Source organism: Rattus norvegicus, chromosome 1 (assembly GCF_036323735.1).
Source record: "Rattus norvegicus strain BN/NHsdMcwi chromosome 1, GRCr8, whole genome shotgun sequence".
NCBI lineage: Eukaryota > Metazoa > Chordata > Mammalia > Rodentia > Muridae > Rattus > Rattus norvegicus.
This window is the reverse complement of record NC_086019.1, coordinates 153,848,898-153,867,623: the sequence shown is the minus strand read 5'-3', so window position 1 is coordinate 153,867,623 and position 18,726 is coordinate 153,848,898. Positions and strand designations below refer to the sequence as shown.

The window sequence follows — 18,726 nt, the reverse complement described above, 5'->3', positions numbered from 1 at the left end:
GAAGCAGTAGACATAGCAAACTTAGCAATTAGAGTAACAAAACAATAATTTGACTAGTTGCCTCTATTCAAAACTATGCTAATACTAATAATTTTAATTTTTATTGTAAAAAAACAATATAAATTCTCTAGATCAATCCATTATAGGTTAGTGTTATTCAAATACATACATTTTTGGAATTTTTTCATCATCTTTAAAAATTCACCTCATTATATCCACTCACCTTTTAAAGAAGAAAGGAAGACAAAGAGAACAACTACAACAGTTTCTCTTAAACTATTAACTTTAAATAATATGTGAAAATTTTCTGGAAGTTTTTTTAAATATAATAATGTTTAAGAAACAAAGTCTATTGGCTTTAGAACCCTTAAGTTCAGTCTGTGTACCTAAGTTACACCCAAACCATCAATTGTGATTTCTCTTCTCTTCCTCCCTCCCTTTTCCCCTTCCTTCGCTCTTTCTCTCTCTCTGTCACTTTTAATTATAAGCAAAAATGAAATAAGATACTCCAAAGAAAATTTATCTACAGAAATGGTAGAAAACAAAAACCACACACTGAGGTAAGGAAATCAAAGACATTGTTTATTGGCTACATTTCCCAAACCTTTCTTTTGTGTTCCGTGTCTGACAGGGCCAGGTACAGCTCCAAGATCTCAAAGACAGCTCACCTCTTTCATTAGTCTTAGGGGGATTATAAGGGAGGTAATGATTCTACTTTTCAAACCCAAGGTGCAGAAGTACAGTTCTAGACGCTTCAACAGTTTTTGATAGTTCTGTTCCCTTTACATAGATTATTTTCCAAAAAAAAATCTCATTGACTGTTTTCATTACATCTTCCAAACCCAGAAGTAGATGGGTTAAACAACATAAAAAGCCATATGAATTCTCTAAATTTTATATGAAAATATGTATTAGGATGTAACCTACAGTTTAGGTCTTGGATTCAATATTGTAGCAATTAACATACCTGGACATTTGGATCTATACTAGCCCAGTTTCTCTATACAGTAAACTTCAAAGGTGTTCTAAATTTTGATTCAAATTTTTCCATAAACTTTATTACTGATACCATCTGTAAAAACAGAAAGGCCAAATGTCACTAAGCTCCCATGAAATAGTTTATCTCAGGTTAAATTGAACCCTTAAGGTCTCTGACCTATAATAAACGATGCTCCAGGAACCCCACTGGATTTTGATCAAAGTGATGAGGGTTATTGAAAGGGGGAAAAAAGCAAGTGTATGCTTTATTTGAGGAAATTTCCTAAAACATGTTATTGAATAATACAGAATAAATAATCAAAGTCGTGAATTACCACAAAAGTGAAGACTTACCCTGGAATAAACTCAAATAGGAAGCCTATTTTAAGTATAAAAATAAAGCTATAGTTTTACAAATACTGCCATGTGTTACAACTACATAATCATTCAATAAATATCAAACTCATGAGGAAGAACTCCATTGTACAAGTTTCTTTTCAAGAGATTATTTAAACTGAGCTTCAAATCTATAGCACCGAATCTATTCTGATTATAAATGGTGACATCAACTACCTGGCTTCTTAATTCACATATGTCTATAATATTATCTTAACTTTACTATAACAAAATATTACTGAAAAGGTACTACTGAGCAGATATTTATTGCAGTATTTACTCAAAACCAGGCAAAATTTTGCTCTTCAGCAGAATACAATTTAAATTACAAAAACCATAGCCAAGAAAAGGGAAAATCGTATGTTATGTATGAACCTCATAGCCCACCTTTCTTCTTGACTGGCATTCTTGGGTCTCTCCACTGACTCTGGACTCAAGATCTCTTTTCAAGTCTCTGTTTAATCCAGCTGAATGGAGACGGAGCCAGGTTAACTGTTGCAAATCTCTTCTCGGTTCAGCCTTGATATCCAGGCTGAGTCTTCTATTTCAAATAAAGAAAAAGGTGATGCATTTCTCCACAACCAAACAGTTTACACTGCCCGCGGTGTTCAAAGAAAAAATAGCAAGTTTTCTTAATTTTTGTAAAATATATATTCTTGCTTTAAAAAGCTGAGAAAGTTATCGTACGCATAGAAAATGTTACAAAACTCCTCTTCAGGCAGCAACACTTTTGGATGTTCAATAACTAACTCAATTAAGGCACAAACCAATTTTAGGACGGTTGTCTTACTAATTTATGCATGATCGAGATGGTGGATAATGAAGAGTATCAATTTTTAGGAAAAAAAGTTTAAACTTCCCCTCAAAAATACTTTTAAAAACGTCTTACTCTAGTCTTGTCAGGGGTGTGTGAGTTTGGACAGTTTTCTGGGGCAGAAGAGAGATTCTAAGGCCCCCTTCTATTAACTGGTTCTGTATCTCGCCCCCTCAGTAAAACACGATCCAGCTTGTCACTTTCCTGTTTTTCTTCTGTGCTCTCCAAGCCCCCAAGGCTTGATCCTTAATGCCCCTCAGATCCTGATCCTCCCGTGTATTAACTGAGAGGATTGAAAAGGAGGAAAGCAATCCCTTGGCATGGAGACATTAAAGTGACAGTGCTATTCAGTGGGCACTTGATGCAGGATGATTTGGCGAAGCAGACTTCTTCACACTGGAGTCATTCACGTCAAGCCATCTCTTCGCAAACAAGCAGCTCCCTATCCGGCGAGGAAAAACACTGAGGCTGCTGGAAAGGAGAAACCAAACCTTCCCCCAAAGGTGTTTTCAGAGACGCTGTAGTAGTATTAGGCATGCAATCACACACTATGCAAATAGTCCGCGATTTCCTAAATGGAAGTGCAGCTGTTTGGTTTCCACATCCACCCTTTCTCAGTCTCTCTCCAATCTACCCACCTTCCTTTTGCAGAAAAGACATTTCTCTGCCACCGCTGGCCACCCCTGCCCACACCCCGGTCTTATACAGAAGAGCACCGAAATGTCCTGCACCCTCCACGCGATGAAGTGTTTCCTCGGGCAAGAGAAACAGCAGCACTAGAAATTATATAACTCTCGAATTTGGTTTGCCTAAGACATGGAGACTGGAGGGTCGGGGGTTGCGGGTCTGGCAGACGCTGCAGGGCATTTCACGTGCGCGGAAGCGCGCTTGGCCTCCTCGCAGCACCCTCCACCCCTGAAACACTGGCCGACCAGGGCTCTTCGGGGGAGCAGGGGAAGGGGAGATTTCTAACTGGACCCTTTCCAAGCGGGGCTTGAGGGTGGACTATGAGGGAACTGAAGACTGGAGAGAACAGGCTAGTTCGTGCTGCTGTGGCCGCGCCGAGGAGGCGGGCTGGAGGCTCTGAGGACGAACCCGAGAAGCCACAACCTTAACACACCGACCAGGCCGAAGGAGCTACCGGGGCTCGGCTACCCCAACAGCCCTAAGAAGAAGGCGCGCAGCAACAGGCCTGCGCCCGAAACGCCCCTGGTTCCCTTCAGGTTGGCCAGGCTGACAAATTGACAGAGGACAAGCAAGGCTGGCTAGGGGCGGGCCCTTGGGTACTGAGTCTTCCTCGAAGCCAATGAGAGATCGCTCTTTTGGGACGCCACGCCCAGTCTCCGCCCGGCTGGAGGGCGCGGCTTTTGACTGGGTCCGGGCGGACTCAGCTAAAGGTACGAGCTGTCAGCCAACTGTAAGTCCCGCCCCAGGTGCTCCGTCCACGCCCTCCCTTCAGTCACGTGAGGCGCCAAAATGGCGTCCGAGCGACCAACTGGGTCTGAATCGGGGGATGCTGGTGTGGTGCTGGAGGGAAATAGGGAAGCATCCCAGGTAGGCGGAAATCTAGGGTGGTGTGGGTCGCCTCCTCGGAGATGATGCACGCGAAGGATTTGATCAAATAGCGAGAACTGGTTCCGACTTTATGCAGGGTGTAATCAAATCTCTAGTTCCTAACAATGTAGACCTGAAGTCTACGCCGGATTAAATGTAGCTTGTTTCTTTTCCTCGAGGACCTTTTACAAGACTTTTCTTCAATTACAATACTTTCTCGCCTTACTCCACCCGGCCCAACCTCTATTTCTCTCATTCTGTTTAAGTCTCCTGCTTTTTATTGATTTGGTATGTCTTAACTCCAGGTCGTGGTAGATTCTTGAATGTGTTCACCCTTTTGATTACCTGAGAACCTGGTACACACCACCGCTGGATAAATGATGTGAAAATGTTGAATAAAATTCTGAAGGTCAAATAAATATACAACACACAAACACTTTGCAGACCATACACCCACACAAATGCACTTACTTGTATAAGGATGGTGATCTGATAGGTCGAATGACTTTGAACTTCCTTAACTCTTAGGTTAAAAGTTGGTTGTGGCAAAAATCTTCGATTTCAGTGCTTGTTGAAAGACTTCCTGGGAATCTGAGGATGGAACACGTATCAGGCCTGAAGCCCAGGCTTCTATCCCAATAGCACAAAAATAAGTTCAGAAACAAAAACAAAAAAGTAACCCTCTGGGCAAGTTAATAACCTATATCTCCTTTAATTAAGGAGAGTGTAGTGAAAACCTTATAAGTGCCAGGTGCCAAAAATATTTGCTTTTGCTTTTGATTATTTCAGCATTGACTGTCCTGCAGCCATAATTGTGGGTACTCCTTTCCCCAGAGCAGTGTCAAGGGCCTGGAAATTGTCTGTGGGTGGTGGAGAGGGCTGTTCGGTGAATTGGATGAGAACAGAACAAATATTTCTCTAAGGTTTTTTGATTAGCCAAGATGCTATTGATGCCTGCCTTCATAGTACACTGGATGGATTGGGTAGAGAAACCTCCTTAGAGAATACTATTTCTTCCTCCATTTTTCCATTTGGATAGCAGAAAGGGAAAAAAAAAAACAAAAGATTTAAGTCTAGTTCCTTTAAAAAAAATTATAATTTGTAAAATATTGTATGCCCATTCTGCCCCCACCTCCATCTTCTTCAGCTATCTTAAAGAAAAAGAACTGACTTAAATGCTGTTTGTATTGAGGCAGAGAAACTGGTCTTTTGATCAGTTGTGTACCACCTTAAGATCAAGGAACCCGGACTTTGTGTGTGTTTATTTCCTGGAGTCAGGCTCCATTGGTTTTTCATTAATTTTAGGCTTATTATATATATGCTCACCACTTATAAATGTTAATGTGTCATCTGTAGTGAGCCTTTGATGTTAAACTTTTCATGGATTAATCCAGAAACTGTAGGGCAAAAAATTAAAATTAAAGCACTGAACTTTGAATCAGTAGACATCTCACTAATGAAATAAGTAAATATTTACAACCAAAACTTTAGATTTGTAGGAAGTGTCCATATAGCCTTGTTTGAATGAAATTAAATACTCTCAAGGTACAAAATGCCATAGTACCAAAGGACTTAACAGATGTTTCCACAAAGACCCAAAAGTCTTACATATAACCAGAAACTCGAAAAGGAATTGGGAATTTGTTTTTTAACCTCTTTGTGAAGCCCTTAATGTTCTCTTAATGTGGGCAACTATTGGCATATCACATGGGACACAGGGACCTTACAGTCCCTGAGTTTATTCCTCTGTCCGGGCTTCACGGTATAACACATAGCGATTTCTGACAAAGACTCTGCTTTCTATCCTAGGACCTACTAGAAAACTGAACTACAACATAAAATCCAAGATAACCATGAACTAGACCAGAACAATACCCCTCTCTGATTCATTGTTATTGTTGTTGTTGTTGTTGTTGTTGTTTCTGTATTCTCCAAAGCATTTCCTGCTCTCCTACCTACCCTTATATCCAAAAATAATCTCCAAAACAGGCTCAGGCTTTGATGAGAGAAGACAAGTGTGGTGGTTTGAACATGAATGGAACTCATAGACTCACATGTCTAATAATCCCATAGGAAGTGACATTATTAGAAATGTGGCCTTGTGTGTCACTAGGGTAGGGGGCTTTGAGGCTTCCTATGCTCAGGCGGGAAGGAGGTTGAAGCTTCCTGTGCTCAGGGTACACCCAGTGTGGCATACAGTCTCCCACTGCCTTCAGATCAAGCCAGCACTGAACCTCTGAAACTGTAAACCAGCCCCAATTAAATGTTTTTCTTTATAAAAGTTGCTTTGGTCATGGTTTCTCTGCACAGCAATAAAACCCTAACTAAGACAACAAGAAATCTTTGTCAACATACAGGTACTATTTCTGCTGATACTTCAAGAGGATTAAAAATCAGGGCCCTCTACTCTTTTGGATTGAACAGAGGAAGATGTGCTGAAGGAAAACAAAATCACCATCTCAGTGGCAAGACAAGCTTTCTGAAACTCAATTTTCCAAGCTATTGTCTTAGTCATTGTTCTAATGCTATGAAAAGACACCATGACCACAGCACCCCTTATAAAACAGACTTGCTTATAGTTTCAAAGGTTTAGTTCATTATCATTTAATAGCCCTGGTGCTAAAAAATTATATCCTGACCCACAGGCAGCACAGACAGACAGACAGACAGACAGACAGACAGACAGACAGACAGACAGACAAGTACCTGACCTGACAAAGGTTTTTGAAACCCCAAAGCCCATGTTCAGTGAAACACTTCCTTAGACAAAGTCACAACTGCTAATCCTCTAAATCCTCATATAATGCCAGTGCCGTTCCCTGATGGCTAAGCATTCAAATACATGAGCATATGGGGAGCCATTCTTACTCAAACCACATATGTAAACACAGAAATAATAGTTTTCCCAATTTTTATGTAACTCACAAAAAAAAAAAATCAACCCCACTGTAACAAATAAGAGTCCAGTAAATACTATTTTTTAAAATATGTGAAAGCGGATAACACAGTACCTAGAACATTCCTAGACTCTAAGTGTATTTAGTCTGAATATAGTTTTATAAAGTTTTGTTTAATATTAGTGTGGTTAGCTGTCATGACTCTGGAATTTTGTGTTTTCCAGGACATCAAGATGGCACTTTACAAGCATGGTCGGCTGATTCCCTCTCTAGGAGATGCGAAGTTCGGAAGACCAATGATCGCTGAAATCTTAGAGAAAAAGTTTGAGTCTTATAGAAACGACCAGTAAGAGACACAGTGATAACTGACCAGCGACTTTACTTGTGCATCCTTCCTATTCCCAGTCTCTGAGGGTTAAGAAACTATTTGTTTTTTGCTTCTTCTCTTTGTCTCCTCAAAACTTTTATTTCCTGGGTAGTGTCACTGTGTAACATTTTGCCAAAATGTTTTTCCTTTAGGCTTTCAGTTTTTCTTGCAACTATTCTGCCTCTAATGGCAGCCTGAATTGCTTGAGAATCTTCTAGATCAGTGATTCTCAACCTAGGGGGCATGACCCCTTTGGAGGTTGCATATCAGGTATCCTGCATGTCATATGTTTACATTACAATTCATAACAGTAACACAATTGCAGTTAGGAAGTAGCAACAGAATAATTTTCTGTTAGGGGGTCACCACAACATGAGGAACTGTATTAAAGGATCTCAGCATTAGGAAGGTTGAGAACCACTGGTCTAAATATTTACATATGGGAGTGGTGGGGTTGAGGAAAATTGGCAACAATGAAGTTCCAAAAGATGCCTTTACAAAAGTCCTGAAAACACATCTAGTAAATAATAGAAAAGCTATTTATTGAGGTGGTTACAAACTGGACAAAAATGTCAATGAATTGATATGTTGGCTTATTAGACTTTAGATAAACTCTTTTGCTTCTTTTTATAAGGCTTATTCTGTGTGTGTGAGAGATAGACAGATAGACAGACAGACACTATATGCCATTTATGTCTGCACATGCTAGAAAGCTTCTGGGGGAAGCTAGAAAAGAGCTTTGGATACCATGGAACTGTCATCAGAGGCTGCTTGTAAGCCCTAAGATGTGGATCCTGAGAACCAAACCCCTTCTTTTGCTTTTTTAAAAAAAAAAGCCCAAATTTATTGCTGAGATACTATTTGTACAAATATTTTTTAAATTAAAAGCAATTAGTATGAAACTATTTTGAAGGCTACTTGTATTTTACTGATGGACAGTTATGATTAAAGTCAGTTTAGCAAGGCTAGAGTGATGGCTTAGAGGTCAAAGCTCTTCATGTCTGAGGACTGCATTTTGGATCCCCGAAAACCCGTAGAATTTCCAGGTGGATATAGCAGTTCAAGCCTTCGAGGCAAAGACAAGTGACCCCCAGAGCAAGCTGGCAGGCAATACTAGTGTGAGCTCTAAGTTTAAGAGACTGATGCTCATGATCTCAGCCAAGGTACTGGGGATAAGGATGACTAGAGAATGTGGAAAGGACTATGGCATGATGACCTCGGACTACTATGGTGACTTTCAGTAAAAGAGCTCAAGACTAAGCTAAACAACAGGTATACTTGAAAGCTTTCTTCATTCAGGTCAGAGCCAGAATTAAGTAAAAGCAAATCTGGCAGATCTCATTCATTGAAGTTTTATAAACCACAGATAAATTATTTTAGATGTATCTGGACCAGTTCACAAATGGTTCTTTTCTAGACAGGCTAACCATGTGAAAATAGCTTTTATTCTAGAGGATCTTAAACAATTTTCTTTCATTGAGACAATTATTTTAATAACAAGAAATACTAGATGCTGGGTAAATATGTGACTCATTTCAAGAATGCATGCTAAACTTCTTTCTTTGTTCCTCTTAGGACTTTAAATATACGTGGAACTTTATTCTTTGGAGTAAGTAGTAGTTTGTCTGGCGTTATGGCAAACTTAGTATTCAGATACAGTTTCAAGGTTAAGTATGAAGCTTTGAGGACCTATGCATCCCTGACTACCCTTCCATTTGTGGCTACCGCCGTTACTTACAAGCTCTTTGTGACTGATGCTCTGCAATCAGGTAAATTTAAATTCATCAGTATATAACGTAACTATAACAAATTAAAATTGAGGCCAGCCTGGTCTACAAGTTCCGGGACAGCCAGGGCTGTTACCCGGAGACACTTTGTCTCGAAAAATAAAACAAAACAGAAAAAGCACATATGAATGGTAATCCTCCATATGCTAACACACAATAAAGAGTTTCAGAACAAGGCACCGGGCTTTGAATTCCTAATATTCTATCTACTGTTTACCTTTAGTTGCAAACAGCAAAGTAAGTGTGCTTTGATAGACAGCTTCATTTTAACAGTTATCCTAAATCTTAAAGAAAACTAACTTTTCTCTCCCTTCCTAGGTAATATAAGCCAGGAAAGCTGTGTTCTGAGAAGCTCACTGATCGGCGTAGCCTGTGGGGTCTCCTATCCCAGTGCTTTGGCTTTTTATAAAAATGGACGCTTAGCAGTTAAGTAAGTAGTCCATTCCTTCCCTTCCTCTTTTCTTTATTCTTGTTCACCTAGTTCCCACACCTCTCCCCTTCGTGTGTGTGTGTGTGTGTGTGTGTGTGTGTGTGTGTGTGTGTGTGTGTGTGTGTGTGTGTGTTGGGTTCTGGGGATCAAATTTGGTCCTCACAGTTGAGTGAGGACCTAAGCATTTTACTGACTGGACTATCTTCACAACCTCCCTCTCTCCTTTGTTGTTGTTGTTGTTGTTGTTGTTGTTGTTTGTTTGTTTGTTTTTTGTTTGTTTGGTTGGTTGATTGATTTTTTTAATGGAATATATTATTTATTTACATTTCAACTGTTACCCTCTGTCCCAGTTTCCCCTCTGGAAGCCCCCATCCCTTACCCCCTCCACCTGCTTCTATAAGGGTGCTCCCCCACCCACCCACCCACCCACTCCTGCCTCCCCACCCAGGCATTTCCCTACACTGGGGAAATCAAGCCTTCACAGGACCAAGGGCCTCTCCTCCCATTGATGTCACCACAAGGCCATCCTCTGCTACATGGTAGCTGGAGCCATGGGTCTTTCCATGTGTACTCTGGTTGGTGGTTTAGTCCCTGGGAGCTCTGGGGCCTCTGGTTGGTTGATTCTGTTATTCTTCCTATGGGGTTGCAAACCCCTTCAGCTCCTTAAGTCCGTTCTCTAACTCCTCCATTGGAGATACCATGTGCAGTCCAAAGGTTGGCTGCAAGCATCCACCTCTGTATTTGTCAAGCTCTGGCAGAGCCTCTCAGGAGACAGTTATATCAGGCTCCTGTCAGGAAGTACTTCTTGGCATCCCTAATAGTGTCTGGATTTGGTGTCTGTATTTGGGCTGGATCCCCAGGTGGAGCAGTTTCTGGAAGGCCTTCCCTTCAGTCTCTATTCCACACTTTGTTTCCATATTTCCTCCTGTGAGCATTTTGTTCCCCCTTCTAAAAAGGACTGAAACATCCACACTTTGGCCTTCCCTCTTCTTGAGCTTCATAGGGTCTATAAATTATTTCTTGGGTATTCTGAGCTTTTGGGCTAATATCCACTTATCAGTGAGTACATACCATGTGTGTTCTTTTGTGATTAGGTTCCTCACTCATGTTATTTTCCATTTCCCTCCATTTGCCTAAGAATTTCATGAAGTCATTATTTTTGATAGCTGAGTAATATTCCATTGTGTAGATGTACCACATTTTCTGTATCCATTCCTCTGTTGAAGAGCATCTGGATTCTTTCCAGCTTCTGGCTATTATAAATAAGGCTGTTATGAACATAGTGGAGCATGTGTCTTTGTTATTTGTTGGAGCATCTTTTGGGTATATGCCCAGGTATAGCTAGTGGTATATTGGGTATATAGTGGTATAGCTAGATCCTCAGGCAGTTCAATGTCCAATTTTTTGAGGAAACTTCAGACTGATTTCCAGAATGGTTGTACCAGCTTGCAATCCCACCAACAATGGAGGAGTGTTCCTCTTTCTCCACATCCTCGACAGCATTTGCTGTCACCTGAGTTTTTGATCTTAGCCATTCTGATTGGTGTCAGGTGGAATCTTAAGGTTGTTTGATTTGCATTTTGCTGATGACTAAGGATGTTGACCATTTCTTTAGGTGCTTCTCAGCCATTTGATATTCCTCAATTGAAAATTCTTTGTTTAGCTCTGTACCCCATTTTTAATAGTGTTATTTGGTTCTCTAGAGTCTAACCTCTTGAGTTCTTTGTATATATTGGATATTAGCCCTCTATCGGATGTAGGATCAGTAAAGATCTTTTCCCAGTCTGTTTCTTGACATTTTGTCCTATTGACAGTGGCCTTTGCCTTACAGCTTTGCAATTTTATGAGGTCCCACTTGTCAATTATTCATCTTAGAGCTTAAGCCATTGGTGTTCAGTTCAGGAAACTTCCCCTGTGCCCATGTGTTCAAGACCCTTCCCCACTTTCTCTTCTATTAGTTCCAGTATATCTGGTTTTGTGGAGGTCCTTTATCCACTTGGACTTGAGCTTTGTACAAGGAGCTAAGAATGGATTGATTTGGGCTGGAAAGATGGCTCAGTGGTTAAGAGCATGACTGCTCTTCCAGAGGTGCTGAGTTCAAATCTCAGCAACCACATGATGACTCACAACCATGTGTATTGGGATCCAATACCCTCTTATGTTGTGTCTGAAGACAGCTACAGTGTACTTATATATAATAAATAAATCTTTAAAAAAGAAAAGAATGGATCGATTTGCATTCTTCTACATGCTGACCAACAGTTGAACTAGCACCATTTGTTGAAAATGCTTTTTTTCACTGAATGATTTTAGCTCCTTTGTCAAAGATCAAGTGACCATAGCTGTGTGGGTTCATTTCTGAGTCTTCAATTCTATTCCATTGATCTACCTGCCTGTCTCTGTACCAATATCATGCAGTTTTTCTCACGAATGCTCTGTAATACAGCTTGAGGTCAGGGATGGTGATTCCCCCAGAAGTTCTTTTATTATTGAGGATAGTTTTTGTTATTTTGGGTGTTTTGTTATTCCAAATGAATTGGCAAATTGCTCTTTCTAACTCAGTGTAGATTGCTTTCGGCAAGATGGCCATTTTTACTAAATTAATCCTGCTAATCCATGAGCATGGGAGATCTTTCCATTTCCTGAGATCTATGATGTCTTTCTTCAGAGACTTGAAGTTCTTGTCTTACAGATCTTTCACTTGCTTGGTTAGAGTCACACCAAGGCATTTTATATTATTTGCGACTATTGTAAATAGTTTATATTATTTGCTGAAGTTGTTCATCTGCTGTAGGAGTTCTCTGGTGGAATTTTGGGGGTCATTTGAATATCCTACCATATCATCTACAAATATAGATATTTTGACTTCTTTCTCTTCAATTTGTATCCCTTTGATCTCCTTTTGTTGTCTAGTTGCTCTGGCTAGAACTTTAAGCACTATATTGAATAGGTAGGGAGAAAATGGGCAGCCTTCTCTAGTCCCTGATTTTAGTGGGATTGCTTCAAATTTCTGTCCATTTAATTTGGTGTCAGCTACTGGTTTTTCTGTGTATTGCTTTTACTATGTTTAGGTATAGGCCTTGAATTCCTGATCTTTCCAAGACTTTTATCATGAAGGGGTGTTGAATTTTGTCAAGTGCTTTCTCAGCGTCTAATATGATCATGCCTTTTTTTTTTTCTTGAGTTTGTTTATATAGTGTATTATGTTGATGGATTTTCATATTCTGAACCATCTCTGCATCCCTGAGATGAAGCCTACTTGATCATGGTGAATGATGGTTTTGATGTGTTCTTAGATTCAGTTTTTGAGAATTTGATTGAGTATTTTTGGATCAATATCCATAAGCGAGATTGGTCTGCAGTTCTATTTGTTGGGTCTTTGTGTACTTTAGGTATCAGAGTTCCTGTGGATATATAGAACAAATTGGATACTGTTCCCTCTGTTTCTATTTTATGGAATAGTTTGAAGAGTATTGGTATTAGGTCTTCTTTGAAGATCTGATAGAATTCTGCACTAAACCCATCTGGTCCTGGACTTTTTTTGGTTGGGAGACTTCTATTCTTTAGGGGTTATGGGGATGTTTAGATGGTTTCTCTGATTTTGATTTTACCTTGGTACCTGGTATCTGTCTAGAAAATTGTCCATTTCATTTAGATTTTCCAGATTTGTTGAGTATAGGCTTTTTTAGATGATTTTTTGCATTTCCTCAGTTTCTGTTATGTCTCCCTTTTCATTTCTGATTTTGTTAATTTGGATAATGTCTCTGTGTCCTCTGGTTAGTCTGGCTAAGGGTTTATCTATCTTATTGATTTTTCTCAAAGAACCAGCTCCTAATTTTGTTGTTTCTTTGTATAGCTCTTTTTGTTTCTACTTGGTTGATTTCAGCTCTGAGTTTGACTATTTCCTGCCTCTACTCCTCTTGGGTGTGTTTGCTTCTTTTTGTTCTAGAGCTTTCAGGTATGCTGTCAAGCTGCTAGTGTATGATCTCTCCAGTTTCTTTTTGGAGGCACTGAGCACTTTCATTTGTGTCCCATAAGTTTTGGTATATTGTGCCTTCATTTTCCTTAATGTCTAAAAAGTATTTTAATTTCTTTCTTCTTTCATTCTTTACCAAGTTGTCATTGAGTAGAGTCTTGTTAAGCTTCCATGTGTGCGGGCTTTCTGTTGTTTTTGTTGTTATTGAAAACCAGCCTTAGTGGTGTTCTGATGCCTGGGATTATTTCAGTCATCTTGGATCTGTTGAGGCCTGTTTTGTGGCTGATTATATGGTCAATTTTTGAGAAGGTACCAAGAGGTGCTGAGAAAGTGGCATAATCCTTTGTTCTAGGATGAAATGTTCAATAGGTATCTGTTAAATCCAATTGGTTCATAACTTCTGTTAGTTTCACTGTGTCTCTTTTTAGTTTCTCTTTCCATGATCTGTCCATTGCTGAGAGTGAGGTGTTGAAGTCTCCCTTTATTATTGTGTGAGGTACAATGTGTACTTTGAGATTTAGTGAAGTTTAGTAAAGTTTCTTTTGTGAATGTGGGTGCCCTTGCATTTGGAGCATAGATGGTCAGAATTGAGAGTTCATCTTAATAGATTTTTCCTTTTCCTTTTTCCTTCCTTATCTTTTCTGATAACTTTTAGTTGAAAGTCAACTTTATTTCATATTAGAATGCATACTTCAGCTTGTTTCTTGGTACCATTTGCTTGGAAATTGTTTTCCAGCCTTGTACGCCAAGGTAGTGTCTGCCTTTGTCACTGAGGTATGTTTCTTCTATGCAGCAAAATGCTGGGTCCTGTTTATGTATCCAGTCAGTTAGTCTATGTCTTTTTATTGGAGAATTGAGTCCATTGATATCAAGAGATATTAAGGAATAATGAGTGTTGTTTTCTGTTTTGTTGTTGTTGTTGTTGTTGTTAGAGGTGGGATTATGTTTGTGTGGCCCTCTTCTTTTGGGTTTGTTGCAAGGAGATTACTTTCTTGCTTTTTCTAGGGTGTACTTCCCCTCCTTGTGTTGGAGTTTTCCACCTATTATCCTTTGTCTGGCTGGATTTGTGGAAAGATATTGTATAAATTTGATTGTCATGAAATATCTTGGTTTCTCCATCTATGTTAATTGAGAGATTTGCTGGGTATAGTAGCCTGGGCTGGCATTTGTGTTCTCCTAGGGTCTGTATGACATCTGCTCAGGATCTTCTGGCTTTTAGAGTCTTTGGTGAGAACTCTGGTATAATTCGGATAGGTCTGCCTTTATATATTACTTGATCTTTTTCCCTTACTGCTTTTAAAATTCTTTATTTTGTGCATTTGGTGTTTTGACTGTTGTGTGATGGGAGGAATTTCTCTTCTAGTCCAGTCTATTTAGAGTTCTGCAGGCTTCTTCATGTTCATGGGCATCTCTTTCTTTAGGTTAGAGAAATTTTCTTCTATAATTTTGTTGAAGCTATTTACTGGCCCTTGAAGTTGGGAATCTTCATTCTCTTCTATACCTATTATCCTTAGGTTGATCTTCTCATTCTATCCTGGATTTCCTGGATGTTTTGGGTTAGGAGCTTTTTGCATTTTGCATTTTCTTTGACACTTATGTCAATGTTTTCTATGGTATCCTCTGCCCTTGAGATTCTCTCTTCTATCTCTTGTATTTTGTTGGTGATGCTTGCATCTATGACTCCTGCTCTCTTTTCCTAGGTTTCCTATCTTCAGACTTGTCTCCCTTGTGATTTCTTTTTTGTTCCTATTTCCATTTTTCGATCCTGGATGGTTTTGCCCTTTCTCTTTTTATCCCTTCCTTCCTTTTTTTTTTTTTTTTTTAATTTTATTGATGGGGTAGTATTGATAAACTCTATTTTTTCTTTAGCTAAGGGCTAACCAAAACAAAATAGGTAACTAGCATTTAATGTTGTTGTCTACATGATAAACATATACTGGAAATGACTAGGAGAAATCAGTAGCATTTGCTATGGGATCCCGGAGACATCTCTGACTCTTTTCCATTTTCAGGTATCACACTGTTCCAGTGCCGCCAAAGGGAAGAGTTATGCTCCATTGGTTACTCCTTTGTCAAACTGGGATGAAAGCAATGGCCGTTCCTCTGTTGTTTCAGATAATATTTGGAGTGTTTAATGGCTTATATCACTATGCTGTATGTGAAAAAGCATATGCAAGAATTGTGCCTGATGATTAACCCAAGAATCAGTGGAGGCTAGTTCAGTAGAATGAACCTCTTTATAAAAGGTCTTTGGCACTGGTGTAAAAGTGAAAAGGAACTCTGCTACTTTCACCTAGCATTATGAGATCCTCAGTAATTATAAATGTTATAAATGTTAAACAAACACAAGTTTCTTCTTTCTTTCCTCATGTTATATAGGAATGGGTTTGGAGCCTCAGATCTGACCTGTGCAGATACAGTGAGTATCTGGTATGCGTCACACACAATGTGTATAATAAGAAATGATCCCTAAAGAAAGACTTCTTAGAAGAGGAGTAAGAAATATGAACACATATTATAAGATGGCCTGAGATAAACATACTTTGAGGGAACAGAGACTATAACTCTTAACTATTTAGGCAGACGATGTTTCAGGGGAAAGTAACATGAGTTAAATGTTAAAGGAGGAATTGGAAGGTCATAAGAAAAGAAAATGTGGGAAAATCTAGAAGTGCCACAGGGCCCAGGTGGGCAGACCACTCCCAACATGTCCCCTGCCTGGTGTCACACTGTAGCATGGGCAGGGCATAGCACTCCTGAGATAACCCCAGAGCCCCAGGTGCCACTAAGATGAGCAGGTAAGTGGTGGAGAGATGGAAGAGAAAGAGAAGCAGAACTGGAAAGTTAAGGGTAGTGAGGTACAGCCTGAGGTGAGAAGCCAGTGATGCCACCTAAGGCTATGGTGAGGTCCTGACCAATACTGCTACCTAAGGCCATGTCTGGGTCCAAGGCACTGCAGCAGCAGGGGGTCTGTTACCACCAAAACCTAGTGGACTTCTCTGATCCAGGCTGCTGCCTGGGACCATGTTGATTCCTGAGGGCTGTGCAGGCTCCACCCCTCACCTGAGCATCCTAGGAGAGCTGGCCCAGAAGGAGTGATTGCAGGAATGCTGGCCCTACACTTCACCAGCTGCAGCATTTAAGAGAATGGGCCTTGAAGCCCAGAAAGTAAGGTAGAGCTGGCCCTGGTTGCTGGGATTGCATGAGCCAGGGCATAAGAGCAGGAGAACTGACTCTGTCCCTTTGCAACATTGCATGAGCTAGCTGGGGCAATGCTCAAGAGAATAGTATGGGTGTAAGGAAGCTGGCAGACTGCCCAACTCAGCTACCAACCAGGCCCAGATGGTCCACGCCATCATCTGCCCCATCTGTGAACTGCTGGAATGCAGGACTCATTGTAATGAACGTTTGCAAGTAAAGAAGTGTGGACAAAGGGTGTACTACAGGACACACTACAGCCTCCACAACGAGATTCTTTTTCTTTTGTCAGGAGGTTGCAAGGGAAGAGGGTGTGTACAAAAGGACAATGAGATGAGTAGGATTGGAGTGTATGGTATGAAATTCACAAAGAATCAATAAAAAGTTAAATTTAAAAAAATGGAGAAGGCATGGAAGTCCTTGTGCTCACAAATAAACACTAAGATAACCAAGAATGTTAAACACACAGGGTTGTCTCTTCAAAGGTAGGAATGTATAGTCTGTTTTAAATGTTCTCCATAAAGGGGCTACTTCAATTTATAGTGGGTCATTCCCACTGTGAGGAAAAACAGAAACCGAAACCAAATTGTGGAAGTAGCCAAGCTCCAGGCTCATGTAGCAGTGCCTATGCCCAACTCAAGCTGTCACTAGACTCCCCTCCCCACTGGGCTGGAGATGGGCAGCAGAAGGGGCTGCAGAGCTAGAGGGCTCTGAATTCTGGTCAGATCACACAGGAAGGCCAGCCTTGAACACACCTGGCTCAGTACTACAAGAGTGGCTGCAGAGTCCACTCACCTGGCTCTGCCAAAATGTGTCCAGCTTACAGTTTGTTTTTTTACTGGTCCATCTGAAAGGGTCCACGTTCCCAAATAATTTTCAGGGATTTTATTCCCCCTTTCTGGGCTCTTTTTGTATTAGCTCCTATGTGCTTCCAGTTACCAACACAAGTGGTTGAATTTTAGTCACTTACAAAGTTGCAGAGCAATTGGTCTTAATAATTTTTCTCTGGATCTTGACAAACATTTCAACAACTGTATAAAATGTTTTTGAAGAAATAAAGTTTCATAGATATGAGAAACAAAGCTGTAAGAAAGAAGTTTTGGGAATACAGGAGCAAGGTCTTGGTGGTCAGAGTGACCAGGCTTAATGGAAACTAGCCAAAACAAAACAACTGTTCTCAAAAAGACCCCCCCTACCCCTCCCTGTGGTAAATCCTGAGAACAACCACAAGATGTCATCCTGACCCTGCCTGACCACCCAGTTCCTCCTCCCTTCTGGGGGGACTTGCCAACTTAGCCCTTTCCCAGTGATTCTCCAAGGCCAGGTGAAGGGCTGGATGACGAAAGTGTCTAACTGAGCCAAGAACAGCCCCTTGAACAATACCTGACCAGATCCTTTCTCCTGTGTACCACCAATGAGAATAAGCCAACTAACCCTGTTGCTGAAGTCTGCCCTCTATAAAGAATAAAAGTTGTGTGCTTTTTGGGTTCGGGGTTGCCTCTCTCTGTGTGAATAAGCAACCCCACATATGTGGATTAAACCTCTTGCCATTGCAGTGGTCTCCTTGTCTATTTGTGATCTGTGGGTTGTGCCCTGAGGTAGGGCCACTTTGGGGTCTTACAACACTTTACCCCAGAGGACAGAGAAGAACCCATGCTTATTTTGCTCTATCAGTTACAGTTGTGGGTAAGAGAACTAAACTCCTACTCTCCACTTTTTTTTTTTTTTTTTTTTGGTTCTTTTTTTTCGGAGCTGGGGACCGAACCCAGGGCCTTGCACTTCCTAGGTAAGCGCTCTACCACTGAGCTAAATCCCCAGCCCCTACTCTCCACTTTTATTTGCAGAAAAGTTTCTTACCTTCTCTGAGAGTCAAACTGCACACATTGGGCAGCCATTGTAGGGGTCTCTGACCACCAGAGCTAGCAGAGTGATGATCCAAGTAGGCAAGAAGACAGTTCAGTTCAACATCACTCAATAGCCAGATTTGGTTCAAACCTCATGAATCTGACCTTCTGTAGTTTATTTTAGGCATATTTAAGCACAGCACAATTTGGTAAAAGTTTCCCAGTGATAATTAACTCAATTCCATGTGCACAACAAAGCCTAGGACATGACTGCATTAAAACTCTTTGTAAAGTACATGTGACATCTTTCATAAAGACAGGTTTAATAGATTGCCTGAGAAAAGCAATCTCATAAGGGACTGGAGGAAGATTCAGTGTGGACTAAGCCACACAAATAGCACAAAGGTTACCAGGCTATTAATCATGTCCACTCCCAGCCTTCTGGGTAGAAAACAAGTTATACATCTCTCCCTTTGACAGACAAC

At 40.4% G+C, this 18,726-nt stretch overlaps 2 protein-coding genes across 10 annotated transcripts in view; one reads left to right on the top strand and one right to left on the bottom strand.

The window, feature by feature from the left end:
- Positions 1–3,079, bottom strand: part of Dlg2 (discs large MAGUK scaffold protein 2) — a 2,051,694-nt gene extending 2,048,615 nt beyond the window's left edge. For 6 of the 7 annotated variants that reach the window (XM_039089327.2, XM_039089335.2, XM_039089341.2 and 3 more), the window contains exon 1: positions 1,762–1,902. In XM_039089327.2, coding sequence (XP_038945255.1) covers positions 1,762–1,780 — 19 coding nt within the window. In that variant the 5' untranslated portion in view covers positions 1,781–1,902. Of the gene's footprint in view, positions 1–1,761; positions 1,916–2,826 lie in introns of those variants that run through there. The other variant, XM_039089312.2, reaches the window with a different exon arrangement.
- A 506-nt stretch (positions 3,080–3,585) lies between these two features.
- Tmem126b (transmembrane protein 126B) lies at positions 3,586–15,543 on the top strand. 3 transcript variants are annotated; one of them, XR_005501989.2, is made up of 5 exons: positions 3,586–3,742; positions 6,864–6,985; positions 8,582–8,615; positions 9,112–9,223; positions 15,212–15,250. XR_005501989.2 is itself a non-coding variant. In NM_001106280.2 (5 exon segments), coding segments are annotated over 5 exon segments (690 nt in total). In that variant the 5' UTR covers positions 3,655–3,664; the 3' UTR covers positions 15,396–15,543.
- Positions 15,544–18,726: the final 3,183 nt, after the last annotated feature.

What these genes read in the sequence shown, in the direction of transcription:
- Tmem126b (XM_039105901.2), top strand. Translation starts at nt 8,640, where the DNA reads ATGGCAAACTTAGTATTCAGATACAGTTTCAAGGTTAAGTATGAAGCT. An exon ending in GACTGATGCTCTGCAATCAG is followed by an intron (nt 8,776 to 9,111) that starts GTAAATTTAAAT and finishes CTCCCTTCCTAG; the next exon opens with GTAATATAAGCCAGGAAAGC. An exon ending in AATGGACGCTTAGCAGTTAA is followed by an intron (nt 9,224 to 15,211) that starts GTAAGTAGTCCA and finishes TTCCATTTTCAG; the next exon opens with GTATCACACTGTTCCAGTGC.